This window comes from Dermacentor albipictus, chromosome 6 (assembly GCF_038994185.2).
Source record: "Dermacentor albipictus isolate Rhodes 1998 colony chromosome 6, USDA_Dalb.pri_finalv2, whole genome shotgun sequence".
In the NCBI taxonomy this organism is placed as follows: domain Eukaryota; kingdom Metazoa; phylum Arthropoda; class Arachnida; order Ixodida; family Ixodidae; genus Dermacentor; species Dermacentor albipictus.
The window spans coordinates 115,384,125-115,402,797 of record NC_091826.1 but is presented as its reverse complement, the minus strand read 5'-3'; the positions used below and the strand labels follow the sequence as shown (position 1 = coordinate 115,402,797).

Genomic DNA, 18,673 nt, shown 5'->3' with positions numbered 1-18,673 from the left:
AACAGATTATACTTGTAGAATTTTATGCCCACTTGCATTGCCTGAGATTCAATGCTTAAACTGGAAAAACTTATTCCTTTTTTTGGTGTCGAAAGGCTGCTTCAATGTCGATAGGAAGCTATAATTATTCATTTCGAAAGTGTTAAGCAATCACTATATCTCTAAGCTTATCCATGCGATTTTGTTCTATGAACACAGTTACGTTTTCTTTCTCCGTCTCATTAACAGCCATGGAATGGAACTGTTCACTTTCATTAGTATCAGGATGCAAACATTCCGCAGTTTCTACTGAGAATTTTCCGCATCCTATAGTGAGCGTGTTTGTATCAAGTTCTGGTGTTGCAATCGCAGTGATGTACGCATTTTTTAAAATATATCGCAACAAACTAATTTATTGAACGTTGTTTTCCAATCTACAAGATGTGGCCATGTAGTAACGACCCCATTAATGAGCGCAAAAGTTGCAGATTCAGTGGACGTGTTGGAATCTATGCGAAGTGAAGTTTTTCTCAAGTGGTCATTTAAATACTGTTAAAGTAACTGCGATATATAAAATTGGACTTATTTTCAACAATCCAACATGTTATGTTTTGCAAGGTTTGTTTATGCACCGAATAGGCCACAACCTGAACGTCATGTAATACTTAAAAGGAAGAGGTCTGCACATTACGAAACATTATAACTAATGTCATGTAATGTTTATGCACTATACTGTTCACAAACTATACGAAAATGCAAACGGCCGTTAATGTAGATGCACACTGCCAGACATCAACACAGTGACGTTTGTTCAGGAAGGGATGGTGCGAGGTTTATGCAGGTGAATGAACGACATGTGCTTATGTACTTATTTATTTATATACCTCGCAGGTTGCACGGTTGGAGTATTAGGTGAGGGGGAATAAAAACTTAATTACAAATGGAAGAATGGCACAACATTAAGAAAAAAGAAACCGGCAAAAAAGCAGCGCCAATACAATGTACCAACTAGCCCAACAACGTGTTTTACTGGCAGAACATTATACAATACTTAAACAATAACAGAAAAAATTACTGCCCATACACCCTATACAGATGGTAAACCAACGAAGCGTAAATGTGCAGCCCTGGTGTTTATCACTGGGTTAATGACAACGGCTTATTAAAGTATTTCTCAATTATTGGTGACGTCTGTGTTTCTAATGAGGTTACGCACACGTTCGGCCTGGGTTTATCACATGATTTATTTGAAATGCCTCTTATCGCGCTTGGCATAATCACCACCATGGAGGCTGCAATGAGTGGTTGATTGTGCTAATGCAGAGGGTTAATCAAAGTCTTCCCGAATCACCTTGCGCATTTGTGTTTCGTAATGCGTTAATCATAGTATTTATGACTCGGTTATGCACTGTATTACCAAGTGGCACACTGGGTCTGCCAACTTCATTTAATTAAATACAGAGACATTTTTGAACACATTGCGAAGTCGCAGAGAAACTGCTCCACGCGCGCCCAGCTGCGATAGAGAAACGACCTCACTATCGGTGTAGCCAATGGCCCGCCACAACTTTGCCGCGAGATAATTATGTCATCGTGATTTTGTCTTAACCCCGTCCCCCTCTGTGTTTCTTCCTTGCAATAATACGTAGATAAATGTACATGTTTTAAATGCATAGATATTTCTATGCCTACCCAGCGAGAAATTTTTCCCTTTGCCACGTAAGACGAGTGCAATGACTCATACCCCCCTAAACAATGGATCATACCCCCGCAGCAGGGTTTCTGTGGTCGGACAATGAGTGTTTCGCCTAGGCATATACAGCTTCGCTGTAGAAAGAATGAAGACCATTCTAGTTGGACACCAAGACGATCATAAGGTGCACTAACAAATGAAAGTTTAATGAATACGGCGAGTAAATGCTAGTTGACAAGCAATGAATCAAAGTTACACAGAGAGGAGAAGGATAAAGTGATGTGTGTCCGTACAGATCCCAACAGGAAACTCTGAAAGTGCACTCTGGACATCTTAGCTTGCATGGTAGAGGAACAGGCTAGCATTCTGTGCAGATATACTGCCTAGAGAAATTCTGGAAGATGTCGTCAGCATGGCCTCTGTTAGAAATGGATGCATTTCCTGCGAGGAAACGCACATTAATGGTTGCTTCTGCTTTGTGTGTATGTTCGGTTTATTGCTTTTCGGACAGCATTTACTCGGCGTGCACATTCAGTTGTTAGATCATCTCGGTTTTCTTGTTCGTCCTATGTGTTCTCTAGTCGTATTTGCAGCCATGCCATTCTATATTTCTGAGACTGAAACAAGTCACTTTAATGGCCCTTATGATGCTTCTGTGTACCTTAGAAAATTTGTTTACTTGGGCAATGTCGCAAGAGCCTACAGTGGGACGTAGTAAGACTAGGGTACGATATACCTTTAATTAAAAGGTTTATTGTGGAAATGCAGTGATTTATAAAGGTTACCAGAAAGTAGTACAGCAAAAAAACCTGATAAAAACCAGGCCTGATGAAACCAAATAATGAAAAATTGGAAAGAGAGAAAGTACAAATAATTATACAAGTCCAGGGGCCCTATAACGTAAAACTATTCCGATATGTTTCTATTCCAATTTCCTGACGTCAAATTTGCGTAACCACCGACGCAAGCACCGGGCGGTCACCCACAGGGTTGTCTCAACAGACCAATCAAATGCTCTCCTCGTTCATAGGAGGTCACTTTTGTTTGCTTTAAAAACGAATAATTTTGCCTACACTGAGCTGCTTCTCGTATCTAATTGGCTGACAAGAGGCGAGGAGAACGCTCAAGTGGAGAGGGATTCACTGGGGCAGAGCCAGTGCACTGAAAATCGATAACCGGATGAAGAAGGTGGTGCCGGCGTCTGCGATTGGTCGGCTTTCCCTTACTTAGCTAGTGATGGCTGGCCGAAAATCGCGGCGGCATGCAACGGAAGCTTAAGGATGATGTTAAAACTGACCCTCAGTAAGGAAGAGTTGGCAGAATGAGGTAGTGAACGTGCCGAAAGTGCTTGAAAATGTTACACGGTCACGCAAGAAGCTTTATTATACCCAAATACACCCATGCTCTCCGGCAGGTGCGAGTAGCCAGCGTCTCAGCGATCGGCGACAGCCATCTTTTATTCCTTTCGGAACGGGGCAGCCTGCGGCTATTCCGGAAAAAATTCAGTTTTGTTCGGCATATTAATGCATCTTTATCGCGTACACATCACTTTGACGCGGTGAGTTTGTGCGGTTTTGTGACGTCGCGTGACAGGCAGGTGAAGTGGGTGCAGCCCGAAAACTTTTTACCAATAGCCGAGGGCTAATGGCGAAAAGGGGTCGAATCATAAATAACTGTTTTTCTTTTTTTTTTGTCAAATCATGCATAATCAGTGTGTACACATCATATCAGATGGGGAGGTATTGCGGTTTTCGTGACGTCGCGGGACAGACATGTGAAGTGGGGCTGGTCGAAAAAAGTTTTTGACCAATCGCGAAGGGCTGATAGCAGAAATGGAATAGAAAAGTTTGGAATAGTTTTACGTTATTGCGCCCCAGGAAACAAAAATCTCTGTGATCACCAACTGTGCATGCGACTACCTTCCAATAAACAAGTTTTTTTCCAATGGCATGGAACTGGAAGATTGTGCTTGCATAAGCAAGCTGTCAGTCTGTCTACCGGAAGAAGAACAGTGTTTCTTGAAAGGTACTGGCATGCATAACTGGCGACTGTAATGATTATTTGTCTGCACTTGGAATTTTCTGTACTTACTTTCTGTAGCGTTTTTATTTATATTTGTTTCAATCAAGCACTAATTTTCATCTAGCCTTCAAAGCTGTGACTGACTCAGCTCAGTCAACCGAGACGCCTACACCCGCCGTTATCTCCGAGCAGAACGCCGACACGCCATCACACCAAGGCACACAATCAATGGACACAACCGAAGGAGAGCCTCAGGAGTAGAAGACCACTGACCCAACCCTCAAAAAACGAGCACGCACCCCATCACGACATTACAAGGGCCCGACCCAATTGGAAACTCAGCTCGAAGTCAAAATTCAAGCGATCGCCAACACCTTCACCAGCACGGATGCCGTCACCGACCAATCGCTGATCACCACGTCCTTCCGCACCATACAAGTGCGTTTCGACCCTCAAGCCACTACGCAGCCCCATCCTTGTGGCACAACTCGCCAACCACCCATACCTCCAGAACAGATGCAGGCCCCAACTTCGGCACAACCATGTCTCAGTGGAACTGCCACTGTTACGAGAGAGCAGTGCTGCAATAACGCATCACCACAGTAAACAAGAAACCCGACATCATCCTGCTGCAAGAAACGGTGACGGCGACTCCCACCCTCCCTGGGTATCGCGCTCGCGTTAGCCCGGCGGAGGGACGGGTCGTCTGCACGTTCATCCGCAAAGGGCTCACGTTCATCGAACACCAACTCCAACACGGTCGCAGCAGGGTGGAATACATCTTGACCGAAATCATCCCAAAGCAAACAATGGAAATGCAGTCTGCACATCGCCAACATCTACAATAACCCCAAGCACCAAAAACAGAAATTCAAGACCCTACTGCACACAGCCAGCACCCAAGCCAAAAACAACACATTGCTGGTTTGAGGGGACTTCAACGCCACCCATCGATCGTGGGGTTACGATTAGGACATGGCCTAGGGACGAGACCTATTACAGAATACCCTGGACCACAACTGTACCCTGATCAGGGACCCCGCTCATCCCACCCGCATCGGAAATTCCGTAGCACGAGACACCACACCAGACCTTGTGTTCTTGAAAAACGAGCACACGGGCAAAGTAACATGACACAACACCGGCGTCGACCTGGGCAGCGACCATTACGTCCTCTAAATTACGATACCCAACCAATTTCGCGGCGACACCATTATATACAAGTGGACGGACTGGGACGGTTTCCGTAAGGGACGCCCCACTACAGCATAAGACATCACAGACATCGAAATCTGGACGGCAGAGCTTCGTGATACAGTGCACTCGGCCACCAAGACCATCGAAACGGATGAGAACGTTGTCGCCATGGACAGCCGCCTGGCCCATCTGATCGAGGCCAAGCGTTCAATACAGGCGCGCTGGAAGCGGCAACGGCTGAATCGCAAATTGAGAACGAACGTTGCTGACTTGAACAGGGCCATTGAACACCGCTGCAAGGGCCTGTGCCGTCAGCAGTTGAACGAAAGCAGTGGAACGAAATATGCGACCGAGCTGACAGGGAACTGCATCGCGCTTTAATCTCGAATCTATTTCGGCACCACCTAAACGAAAGTAAGACCGAGTCACACCAGCGCGACCGCCTGGCCCGCCTCATGCACAGCACTTTGCAACAACAGGGAAAAGACGCTGTTATCAAGAGCCTGGATGCCAAGTATCTGCCGGACGCGCCAACGGAAACCCACCCGCTGTACCGGGGGCTGCCCAACGCGTGGCTTGACCGAGACATTACCATGTCAGAGGTACGGGTAGCGATGCACGAGCTCAACACCCGCTCAGCAGCCGGCCCCGATTTTCGTTATCAATAAGATGCTATGCAACCTCGACGGTGCATCGATCGAGGCCCTAACCCATCACTTTAACAAATGCTGGTATTTGGGCAGGCTACTACGACAGTGGAAAATGGCAAGGACGATCCTGATCCCGAAACCGGGCAAACCACCGGACATCTGCAACCTGCGTCCCATCTCGCTCACGTCCTGCGTGGTCAAGGCGATGGAGCACGTGGTAGCCAACCGGTGGCAGGAATACCTGCACATCTATACGACACGATGATTGGCTTCCGGCACAAACTCAGTACACAAGATGCCATGCTACAACTCAAACAAGAAATCATCGACAACAAGAGACAAGACAGCAACGTAATTCTGGGGCTCGATTTACAAAGCGCATTCGACAAAGTCAGACACTCAGCCATATTAGCAAAAGTATCAAGACTCAACATGGTGATAACGAGCTACAATTACGTCCAAGACTTCTTGACCAACCACATGGTGGAACTGCAGCCGGAGACCTCGAGCTCTCCGAACGCAAGCTCGGCAGCATGGATACCCCACAGGGTTCGTTAATCTTGCCCTTGCACTTCAACCTCGTCATAATCGAAGTAGCGAGGGCAGTACCGGGGACCAGTGTCCGGCATACGATCTACGCCGATGACATTTCCCTGTGGGCGGCCGGCAGGACCTACGCCAGCATCGAGCAACAGGTGCAAGTGGCGGTTACAGCCATCGAGCAGCACCTTGACGGCACAGGCCTAATGTGCTCGCCCACCAAATCCGAGCCGTGTGTCCTCACACCGCTACGACCGGTACGGAAACGCGCTTCCCCTCGGGAATGCGATCACACCAAGGTCGTGACTGCATCGGGGCAACGCATCCCCGAAGTTACCAAGATCAGGGTCCTGTGCTTGCTGCTAAACAAGAGCGGCCGCAAAGACGAGACCATCAACAAGCTTACCACCAAGGCCATGGACGCCGTCCCGCTCATACACCGAGTCTTGACACGACGGGTAGGCATGCGCGAAGACAGTCTCGTGCGCCTTGTCCAGTCATTCGTGATCAGTCACATCGCCTACGTTGCGGCCTACCTCAACTGGCAGGTCACTGACAGGACCAAGATCAACACGCTGGTCAGACGGGCTTACAAGATGGCGCTTGGCTTAATGCAGACCATCAGTACGGCTCGGCTACTGCAGCTCGGCGTCCATAACACCCTAGAAGAAATAGCTGAAGCGCAACTCACCGCGCAAATGGAGCTCCTCCCTACGACCAAGACAGGCCGCAGTATACTGACGTCCCTGGGTTACAACCCCCAAGCACCCAGCCGGCAACCATGCGACATCAACGAGGACGCGCTGGCCCACGTCCACGTGGACGCCATCCCGAAGAACATGCACCCCGAGTACAACCAAGAACAGCGACAGGCGCGGGCCAAGGCCCTCACCGAACAGCATGGCCAAGACCGGCACGCTCGTTACGTGGACGCAGCGGAATACAAGCGGCAGTGGTCGTTGCGGTGGCTACCGGCACTACGACAACGGCAGCGAACGTGCGGTGCACGGACGTCACAGATGCCGAAGAGGTTGCCATCGCTTTGGCGATCTTCGAGGCCGAGTGTCGCACTGTGCTCAGCGACTCGAGAAGTGTCGTGCGCAACTTTTCCTAGGGGCGAGTATGTGCGTCGGTGGCCGCCATCATCGGCAAGCTCCAGCTCCAAGACCGCGGCAGCACCATCTGCATGAAGTTGTTCCCGGCGCACGCCGGCGAGTGTGCATCCTCACCAAACCACAATGAGACGGCCCATTCGGCGGCGCGAGCGCTTACCCTCCGCGCCCCCGAGAGTGACCGTTCCGTGTGGTGGTTCGAAACCAAGGACCGAGTGGCCAGTTATGGCGAAGTTACTAAGTGTTACCGCTCAGCTCGACGGTCAATGCAGCCTCCCCACCCGGCACTCAGTTGGGAGGAGGCCGTCATGCCAAGGCAGATACAGACCGGGTCACTCCTCGCCCGGCAGTACTACACGTGCTTCACCCAGAACTGTCTGTGTTTCTTCGTGTTTTTGTGCTTCGTGCATGATGTGGTATGAGCATTCATGTCTTGACATTTATACATCTGTAGAACCAGCGTGCTGATAGAGTACTTGCTGTGTCTGTTTATGCTTATTTGTGCAGTGCTGTTGAACAATACATATTAATGCAATGAATGTTTACACACACGAAGTATCAGAAAAGACGCTTGTTTTACAATTGTGCCCTTTGCTTTCGGTTGGTGTTACATTTTGCATAAGCATGCCCCCCTATGCAATAGTATTTGGAAGTCTAAGGGTTCAATAAGTAATGATGAACTAAATCTAAGTGCAAGAGCTTTCTTTATCTATGACTCATCGAAATGCGACTGCCATGGCTGGCAATTTAACCCCTCGCCTTGTGTTGGCGGCAGACTGCTATAGCCACAGTGGGAGGTGAATAAATTGAACAACAATTTTGTTTTCCATTGTTTCTTTTTTCTTGCATGTATGTAGGCAAAACTTGTATAGTAGAAATGCAGACATTTTTTTTAAATCCCAGGGTGATATGTTCTTGCAAGTAGCATGGTATTTCATTACTTATAAAGGTAGTAATCACAGCGGATATCGTTATATGGGTTTACACCCTAATATATGTAATCACAAACTTATTCGAAACTGTTATTAAAAACAGGTAAGGCATTGATGTTTCTGCACATTCGATCAGGTGCGAAGAAGCAAGAACCGTTTGTGCTTAAAAGATTCCAAGATTCACAGGAAGGGGTGAAACTGGCTGACTCCACTGCACAGTTTTGATTTACGTTTCTTTAACGTGCCATCTTCTGCTATTTTATCTCCACAAGAACAGGTTGTTAGCTTGCTTTTCCCATTGTTGCATGAGTTGTACATGACAGTGCAAGAGGGTATGCTGTCACTGTGCCACTATAGCAAGCGAATAATTTACTTAATTTACTAACTGTAGAGTTAATTACCGTTCAAAGCAAATGTTAACACAGGTGCAGTCAGGACACAAAGTCCGCAACATATTCAATGTGTTCTGGTTTCTGTGCAAGAAAAAATACTTAAGGGAAGAGGTGCAACTTAATGTGCATGAAGTGTTCGAAAACAAATTAACGACCCTGTTTATTCAAGCCATGGAGTTAATGCTATCGTAGAAAATTCACTGCGATTCTTCTTAATTAAGAAGACAATAAAGCTGGCTTTTCCTTGCTGGCATCAGGAGTGCTGACGTCTCGTCCTTTCAGCCTACGCGTTTCCTCTCCCAAATTTAATAAGTAAGTGAGGCAAGATAACCTTTCAAGATGCATCGGGAAATTCACGCTTGAAAACCGACAAGAAAATGCAACTGAACGGTACCGCTTGCAGCACAACGGTGAAATTTTGGGTACTTTGCTGTCTTGTCATTTGCCCTTGCCGAGATTGAAATTTTGTAAGCTGCTACGTGCGCGTGACATTTGTATGGTACTCAACAAAACAAAATTGTGAGGACCCCAATAGGCCATGTCGTCTCGTGGGAGTCGAACACCTCGCAGTGTTGACAACTCGCAAAGGTGTACGAAGCAAACGCGAAAATGCACTTCGTTTGCTGCGTAGCGTGTCAGTGAATGCATAGGAATGGGAGACTGCAATCTGCGGTACAGTTTTTTTATGCTCCCTTTGCTTACGTACCAAATTCGGCAATCCACGTCTCCGCGCCTTGCACTTGTTGAGCTTGACGCCGTCTCCCAAGACAAACCGGCAAAATAGCTATCGGCGGTGATCGTGGCGACGGTGTGACTGTGCGACCAACCGGTTGGTCGCAGCTGAAAATCGGGGGGTCGGCACTGCGACTGCGATTTTCATCGCAAACGATGGAAACCGCACTTTCGGTGCGACGAAAATCGCATCATGTGAAACAGGCTTGAGTCGCCAGGATGGCTCAGTTTCACACCTTGGGCCAATGTAACGAAGCAGATGCGCCTCGCGTTCTCTGTAGCAGCTCGAAGACGACCACGACGACCCATGCTGTGATTGCAAGAGAGCTCACAGAGTTAGCTGATGCTAGGCTGATGCTAGACTGATTATCATCATTAATTAAATGTCATTACATTACGTAGTTCGATGGCTGATGAAACAAGTCTTGCAAATATGTAGCAAAGAAAAACATGTGGCTTCACCAAATCTCAGGCTTGACTGCGCTTGCATACGAGTAAAGAACACTGCCGCACGAAGCAGCAGTGTCACGCGATGCGTGATGTCGGTATTCATGTAATAACACTTCTGTTACAGGAGGGGGCCTTTAAGAAGCGGAATGAAAGCGAGTACACAAACGAATTTTCTCAGACTATACAAGAAAAACTTGAAAATTGTTCTGTGGGGAAACGACACAATCAAAATCTTTGAACAGGAATAAAATTGAGATTTGGGCGAGATTTTTAAGTTCCTATGTACCGCAGCTCGCAAAACCCAAGACGCATGTAGGCAGAACGACTGGTATAGTGCGCGTCTGTTTTCCTATGCGTCCTAGTTTTTGTTCCCTGGATCGTAACTTGAACTAGATGGCTCGAAGCAGCCGACATTAGTGTCGCAGTAGATCAAAGTGCATTAGCGCCGAAAACGGAGAGTTAGACCAGAACGAACGGGCCATCAAAGTGCATGACGCCACGCTGAGATGATGCGGGTAACTTCGAGGCGGTGTCGCTATTCGTCTTTCTTTCTTGCGTTTATTCGTGTTGTTATTACCCCTGACGTACGAGCACTGCGAAGGCCTTTGTATTAGGGGAAATACGCCAGAAAGGCGATCATGCGGGGTGACCCGACAAAGGAGCGTTTGCTTCTTTTGTAAGTGTCGCTTGCGGATACGCAGATATGCAGCTTTTCTTTAGCGAATAGCAAACTTGACAAAACATGCTGCTGTCTCAGCGGTAATTTGAGTACTTGCAGAAACGATTTTGCACCTAAGAGGGAGGCGCTTTGTCTGGCTGTAAAATGTTACCGCAGCGATACGCATACCCTAACCGCCTTAGCCCTTGCCGCAATGCGTGGTTGCCGCCTTTGCGACATATCGGCGTTTGGCAGCTTCGTCACTCGCTGGCCTTGTACGCTTCCGGTTTACGCGGACAGCGTGACTTGCGTGGTCCTTTAGTTTTGTAAGGATTAGTGCTTATCTCTTTAGATCGGCCTTTAATGCCCATTCAGACCAACGTCTCCTACCAACTTGCACACAGTTGCACAACAGAAACGATATTGTACTAGTGCGCTAGTACGACACTCATTCCAGTACCGCAAGGCAGATCGATCAGGACAGAACGCTGTCTTCGCTTCTCTGCCGAGCTGATTGAACCTTTGCAGCCATAGAAGAGTTTCCTACAAACAGCACTGGAGGGAACTGTGACGCTAGTGTCTACAGGAGCTGAGAGCTTGGCGGGTTCCACCTGCATGGCCGATATGTGGATCTGCCTAGTCGTCGTCCTCCTGGCTTTGAACGGCTGCGATAATGTGCTTGATCATTTTCAAGAAAGCAGTGCGTTGCAAGCGCGACAGGTGCCAGTGAGTTCGCATTGTCATATTCTCTCTTGCGTTCTGAAAAGTAGGATTTCTTTGAACCTTGGGGCAAAGGAAGGAAGTTACAGCGTAGTACACAAAGCCGCAAGAATCGTTACAAGCGACAAGTACGAAATCTATGCGCTAACCGACATAGTCATGGCAGCCGAAAGATCCCAGCGCCAGAGTTCCCTTTAGTGAGGTTGCATGTTTGCATCCAAGTGGAATGCAAATTATTGGCTGAGAGTACTCCGGCGCACAAAAAACCCACGGCAGTTACCCTGCCTGAAAAAGCGACATATGAGGGGCGCGCACCTTAAACTGTCTGTTGTCATGACAAATAGGACAAATGAACTCGTCCGTTTTCTGTTTACTTTGCATTGACAAGGTGCGCTGTCTTTTAAAGTTTTGTAAGTACCAGTTTAAAGAAAGAGCGTCATGTGATTTGCTGCGTCGGTCACCGAAAACGTATGAAGAAAGCTGGCCGTAATTTTCGGCGAAACTTATCCCTTTGCGACACGGCGTGTACAATTGTACACGCGATTTTCACGAGCTTTTTTGCGAGCTTCTATCGTCGTCATCAACACTTGGGCCATTGGAGCCGCATTCGAATTTACCGCTCTACCGGACGGTGCTGCCATCTCGTGATTGCCGCGCCAAATGCATTACCAAAACAAGAAAACAAGATGGACGCCTCGACGTTCTACGGCGCGTCAAGTAGGTGCTCTTGGCTTTATCTTTTCTGCCTATTTAAAACGTTGATTAAGCTGGAACTAAAGCTGTGGACCTGATAACTAAGTGCTATAGATAAGAATAATACGGAATTATTTTTTATTGTACTACTGGTTAGGAAACGGTGGTCATGTTTACGATGGCGTGTCTATTTGTACACAACGTGTCACAAATGCACCGTTTAGGCGGCCGCCGGTTCATCCTGCTGTAACTGCGGCGAAGGTCGCTTTTCTGCTTTACTGAGCCTTTTTTTCCTTTTATAGGCATCCAGACTCATGCGAGAACAAGACGCAAGACTCCGAACTCGTCAGTAGACCAGCTTTTTGACGCCATCATGAATGGAGATGTGTCAGACGCCGATCTTTCTGACGATGAAGTCGCCGATGTACAGGCAGCTCAAGCGGTAAGTGGCAAATAGCGAAATTTCTTGTTAGCAGTTGCATCATTTTGCCTTTACGTTTGCAGGTAACTGCATCGAATGAGGAGCATGACCCTAAAATGCATCCTGCAGACGACGAGGGTGATCTCAGTGACAGTGATGAGATGCCTGCGAAAAAAGTGAAGCATGTCAAGTGGCTCTCCAAACCTTTCGATCCAGTGGACACGCGCTGCACCTACCACCCGCTTGGCGGATCAACGCCAGAAGAACCGCTAAAGTATTTCATGAAGTATTTCACCGATGAAGTGTTCGAGGACTTCACGAAGTACACAAATATTTATGCCTTGCAGAACACAGGAAACGAACTTTCGTGCTCCGTGCAAGAGATGAAAGTGTTTTTTGGAATTCTCATTTACATGGGTGTCCTGAAATTCCCACGTGTCCGCATGTATTGGCAAAGCGGTACCCGAATTTCTGCAATTGCAGATGCAATGGCGGTAAACAGATTTTTTAAATTGCGAAGCGCATTGCACATAACTGACCAGAATGAGCCAAGGGATGCATCCAGTGTGGACAAGTTCTGGAAGGTGAGGCCGCTCCTCGATGTCATTAGGTCCCGGTGCCTTCAGCTTGAAGAGCTTGAACATAACTGCATTGATGAGCAGATGGTGGCATTTACAGGAAGGGTCCCAGCAAAACAGGTGGTGAAAAGTAAGCCAAACCCTGTTGGTGTGAAGATCTTTGTGCGATGCAGCACCGATGGTCTGGCGCATGATTTTGAACTCTATCAGGGCAAAGGCACAGGAGTAGACCGGGAGTTCTCCTACCTTGGTCTAGGGGGCTGTGTGGTAATGAGACTTGTGGAGTCATTCCCACAGCACCGCAACCTGAAATTGTTCTTTGACAATTACTTCACGTCCGTGCTGCTTCTGAGGGAGCTAAAAGGTATTGGAATCCTTGCCACGGGTACGATCAGGTGCAACAGGCTGCTGGGTTGTAAGCTGAAGGGCGAAAAAGAAATGCGAAAGGAGGAGCGTGGGAGCACCGATGTCAAGGTGACAGAGGAAGGAGACGTTGCCCTTGTGCGATGGAAGGACAACAATCTGGTCACGGTGACCTCAACACAGGTTTCCACTGGTGAAGCTAGGGCTGTGAGCAGGTGGAGCTCCTCGAAAAAGGAGCGCATCGAGGTAGAATGCCCACAGGCTATACTAGAGTATAATCGCCACATGGGTGGGGTTGATAAGTTGGATTTTATCATGTCGCTCTATCACATCAGAGCAAAGACAAAAAAATGGCCTGTAAGGGTAATTTCACACCTCACCTCATTTGCGCTTGCAAACTCATGGTTGCAGTATTTAAGAGATGCTTCTGCTGAAGGCCTTGTCCGAAAGAACACGATGGACATGCTACAGTTTCAAACCGATACTGCCATGAGCCTGCTTGTTTCCGAGAAACCTTTGGAGAAGAAGCGAGGGCGACCAAGTGCGGAAAGCTTACAGAGGGTATCAAAAGCACCTCATAATAGTGGACCCCTCCTTACAAACACTGTTCGTTTGGATGGTAAAGCGCACTGGCCTCAGCACGTGGATGCACGATTCCCACAGCGTTGCCGGAAGCCTGGATGCAATTCCAAATCACGAGTTCGGTGCAGGAAGTGCGAAGTGTTCTTGTGCCTGTCCGCCACTAATGACTGTTTTTATGAATATCACACCAAGTAAGCAAGAAGGCTGATCAGCTGATGACCAAACAGGAATTTTTTATCGCTCTACCTGCAATATTTTCATGCAATAAAGCCTTCGGTTGACTTTTGCTGACTTAGTTGTATTGAGTCACAGTGTGTACATATGAGGACGCGACCTAATTTATTAAGTACCTAAGGTACCGGCTTGTTTATGGTTTTTTACTGAAATATTGTTCATCAAGAGTGCACACAGGCAGTTTCAAAATTTTCTGATGACTATATCCTAATGCGTGTCGCAAAGGGTTATTTTGATAAGGGGTCATTTTGTGTAAAGAAAGAGAATTTCCTTTAATGGGGGGCACCCATTTGCCCCTGTGCAAGCGGTGTAAGCCTTGCTTCTGGTTAACGTTGGCTTTATTGGCGTTGTAGAAAGGTAATTTATTATTACAGCTTAATATGTTTTTTTTTTCATTTTCGTTTCCCTTTAACAGTGGACCGTATTAAACTTCGTTGGCCTTTAGTCGTGCGGAACGTGTGCTATCTTCTGGTAGCTAGCGCCTAGTGCTTTCTCTTACAACTTTTTTATACTTGCTTCTGAAATTTTGGAACATCAACAGGCGTGCCGGCTGCCCATGTGGTCCAGCAGGGTATATTCGACGGAGCACCATTCTGAATACTGCTACGACATGAACATGGAAAGGATCTTCACATTCGACACCGCAACGACATTGCGCGAAAAGGTGGGTTGAAGGTCTCGAAGGCTGATTTTAGAGTGTAGCGTTTTTTTCGGCGTGATGGCACTGACTATAACTTTGATTAAATATGCAAGTCACTGTAGTGTTCATTTGTTACTCATTTATTCCAACTTTTTCGTATAGTTACCATAAACTTTGTTGTGAACAAACATCAGGCACATTTTCATTTTTCCTCTGGGTGATGCTTGAGACTCCTGGTTGGAATTTCTTGAATGGGTGCTAGGTTAATGCGTTTTCCTACCAAACCATTCAATGTTTGCTCCTCAGAACCCGGGTTTTTCAAGCACTTCTAAATTTACTTTCATTATTCTGGTTAACTCACACAGTGGCTGTATATCAAAAATTATTTCGTGAAAGGAATGGCTTAGTGCAAGAGAAGCTTACTATGAATTTTAATATGAAAAAGGTACCCTACTCCGCCATCTTAAGCTAGACGCCAGGAAAACATTGTTTTAAGTACACAGCAGCAGGTCTTACGACTGAATTTCGCAAAAGGTTTTCCATTAAGTTCGAAAATAGCGCGAAAGAAAGGACCGGCTTTCTATATTGAGCATACTTCATTAATTGTCATCTACAATAATAATGTAATCAGAGGGAGCTAGATACCTAGTGTTATGTTATCATGGCCGCCTTTTGTGTGTTTTAGTCAGTATCGCCTTCTGCAGCGACGGTGTTAGTGTGACTGGAAGTGCTCGACAACGTCATGTGTGTGTTATCACAAGGTCCTGAAAAAGGAAAACTGGGCCACTCATCCATTTTATATTGCTGCGTGCTACTGAAAACGATGATGTTGACGTTTAGTGGGACGTGCTCATTAGCTGCCACTGTTGATTTGATGACGGCGAAGTGCTTTGCTTGATGTTGAGCGGCTTCCATATTGGCCAGTGCTTGCTACACTTGTAAATACACCCTGTAAATAGTTTCGCTACTGTGCTTTCACGTAAGATTTATTTGGGGGAGTTGCTGGGTACTTCTGACCACGGAGCTTCGCAGCGGACGCCACCTCGAATCTACCGTCATGCCTCCACGTAATGACACGTCGCTGCCAGCTACGGTGAGACCGTTGCCCAGTTTATCGCCCTCGCACAGCCCCTCGATCCCGGGATCTTTTCCGGGCTAAACATCGTTGACGTGGGTGAATGGCTGAGCATGTACGAGCAAGTCAGCAAACAAAATGGCTCAGATCGAAATATAATACTGGCAAACGCCATATTTTACTTCGAAGACACCCTTCGCGTCTGGTTTCGGACCCACGAGGACAATCTCACCAGATGGGACACGTTCAAGCAGCAGCTCCTCGACCTCTTCGGCGACCCATTTGGTCGACAGCCTGCCGTCAAGAAACAAACTAGCAGTACGTACACAGACGTCAACGGAGTCTGCCTTGTCGCACACACAGGGCCTGCTGGCCTTGTGTCTACAAACTGACCCGATGATGACCGAGGCTGACGAACTCGCCCACATTTTGAAGGGTATCGCTGACGACGCGTTCAGCCAGCATGTCTTCATCAACTCGAACACCGTTGACAGTGCGATTAGAGTACCGTCGTCTAGAGCAAGCGGAATGCCGGCCCACCCCGCCTCACTTCGAGCATCTGCCGAATACCGCTGCAAGACCGTGACGTGTAGAATTAGCATGTTCAGATGTATCAGATGGCGACTACTACGTGACACCGCTTACTGACGTCCTGCTCACGCACGATGTCGATGCACGCGAAACGGTCGTCAGCATTGCGGCAAACGGAACCTGCCTTCTACTGGTGAATTTCGGAGGGGGCTTTCCTTAGCCCGCCTTTGTTACCTGCAAGACTTTCAGCTAGAAGCTTTTGCAATACATGCAAGATGTCCTCCGAAGGGCACTCCGACGCCGAAAACTAGTGGCAGCCGCGAAATTCGCAGCATGATCGTCAATGACCTTCTGTCTGAGCACACTGACACCCTCCGACGTGTTCCCGACTCGTATCGAGACATTTTCGACTTCGGTAATCGGCCTTTGGGCCAGGTGTCCATTGTCGCGCACCGCATACGCACACGCCATGCCAGCTATGTGATCCAGCAGGAAGTCAACAAGATGCTTCAGCTATCGCTACCTTAATAACATTACGAAGAAAGACGCTTACCTGTTACCGCGAATTGATGATGCCCTCGATTCTCTGTATGGTGCTGCTTCTATTGGCCTTCGATCTGGATATTGGAAGATTGCTGGTGACCCTATGCAGCGAGAGAAAATGGGTTTTGTATTTGCTGATGCGTTTTACCAGTTCAAGATCATGCCTTTAGGTCTGTGTAATGCACCAGTCACATTCGAACGAATAATTTTTCATTTCATTATTTATTTGACAATAGATGATTGCCTTGATCCAGGAGACTAAAGGCGATGTTAAGGGTCGCCTGATTAGGCCTCTAGCACCAAATTGTACATTCACCGCACAATGACATTAGAAGAAAGGAAAAACAAAAACAAAATAACATTGTAAACAGCTAGTAAGATAAAGATAAAAATATACAGGAAACTAGTAGCAACGCAAAAGATAGAAATGGATCACCTAAAAAAACATATATTAATTGAAAACAGATATACCTTAACAATAAATTAGAGCAAGAATAAATCAAGGTACCGTTGTTACAACGTGCACATTAAACGTGAGCATAAGTGAATAGGCACGTGTATGCACACTTGTATATATGCGTATGTATTAAAATGAAATAAGTACATCCAAGAAAGTATATTTTTTATTGTTTTTTGAATGATGATATGGAGGGGCTCTGTGCTTCATGGGTTCAAGTACATGCTTGTGTTATTTAAATGATGGAATTGTGTTTTCGCCTACGTTCTACACACATCTCGAACACCTCCCAGCGATCCTTGACATGTTCCGCCGTGCCGAACTTTAGCTGAATTCATCTAAGTGCCGTTTTGCCCGTCGCCACGTCACGGTGTTTGGCCATGCCACGGGCGCCGTAAGCGTACACCTCGATCAAGAGAAAATCAGAGCCGTGGCAGATTTTCATGGGCCCAAGTCTGCCAAAGACGTGTGCAGCTATGTGGGGCTCTGCTCCTATTTTCGTCCGTTTGGGAAGAATTTTGCATGGATTGCGAAATCGCTCACAGATGTTCTTAAACAAGCCGTCCCTTTTACCAGGGGTCCTGCACGAGCCGCGGCTTCCTTCGAGTTGCCCACACCCACGCTGCTCACAACGCCTCCCATTTTGGCCCACTTCGACCCGTCAGCCAAAACCGGAGTTGACACTGACGCGTTACGGCATACGTGCTGTCTTGGCCAAGCGTCAACGTGGAGAGAACAGCTTCACGCCATCAGGCATTGGAGCGAATTTACTCAAAGAAAGTGAATGCGTCGCTCTCGTATGGGGAGTTGCAAAATTTCGCCCTTATCTATTTGGCCAACCGTTCACGGTAGTTTTCGACCGCCATGCCCTCTGCTGTATCGCCTCTTTGAAAGATCCCAAAGGCAGACTCGCTCGATGGACACTGCGCCTAGAACACCTACGCGGTCGTATACAAAACATAAAAATGCGGTTTGTTTGCCCCACTACCCCGCAGGCGACTGTAGCTCCTCGTGCCCTGAATCATTCGATTGCGTCCTTTCCGTGACCCAGTTGATGAAGGTCGCCAGCGAACAGCGTCATGATGCCTACTTAAGAGAAATAACCGAGCGCCTGGAATCCTCTCCTAGCGACACTTCTGTGCGCATGTTCACCCTGAAGGACCGGCGTAGAGTGTACCTTGACGTTCCTTATCCTCGTTATACCATCACGTCTGTGCGCCACAGTACTTCGTGCGTTTCACGACACCCCAACCACTGTCTGCCTTGGTCTTACTGTTATTCGGACGCGAACCAACTTTACCGTTGGACAGATTTCTTTCTGCCCCTGCAACTTCCACTAGCGAATATGCACGCGTCGCCATTGCCCGGGCTTATTACGCGTGACAGATAGCCCGCAGTAGACTTAATCCAGCTAAAGACTAAGCACCTTTACGACCACCGACATCGCGACGAACGTTTTGCTCCGGGTGCCCTCGTGCT

General features: G+C 47.4%; 1 protein-coding gene across 5 annotated transcripts in view; it reads left to right on the top strand.

Moving 5' to 3' along the window:
- The window catches only part of LOC135908321 (uncharacterized), a 129,636-nt gene that overhangs the window by 99,936 nt on the left and 11,027 nt on the right, over positions 1 to 18,673 (top strand). For all 5 annotated transcript variants that reach the window (XM_065440082.2, XM_065440080.2, XM_065440079.2 and 2 more), the window contains one exon: positions 14,490 to 14,612. In XM_065440082.2, the coding sequence (XP_065296154.1) occupies positions 14,490 to 14,612 (123 nt within the window). The remainder of the gene's footprint in view (positions 1 to 14,489; positions 14,613 to 18,673) is intronic.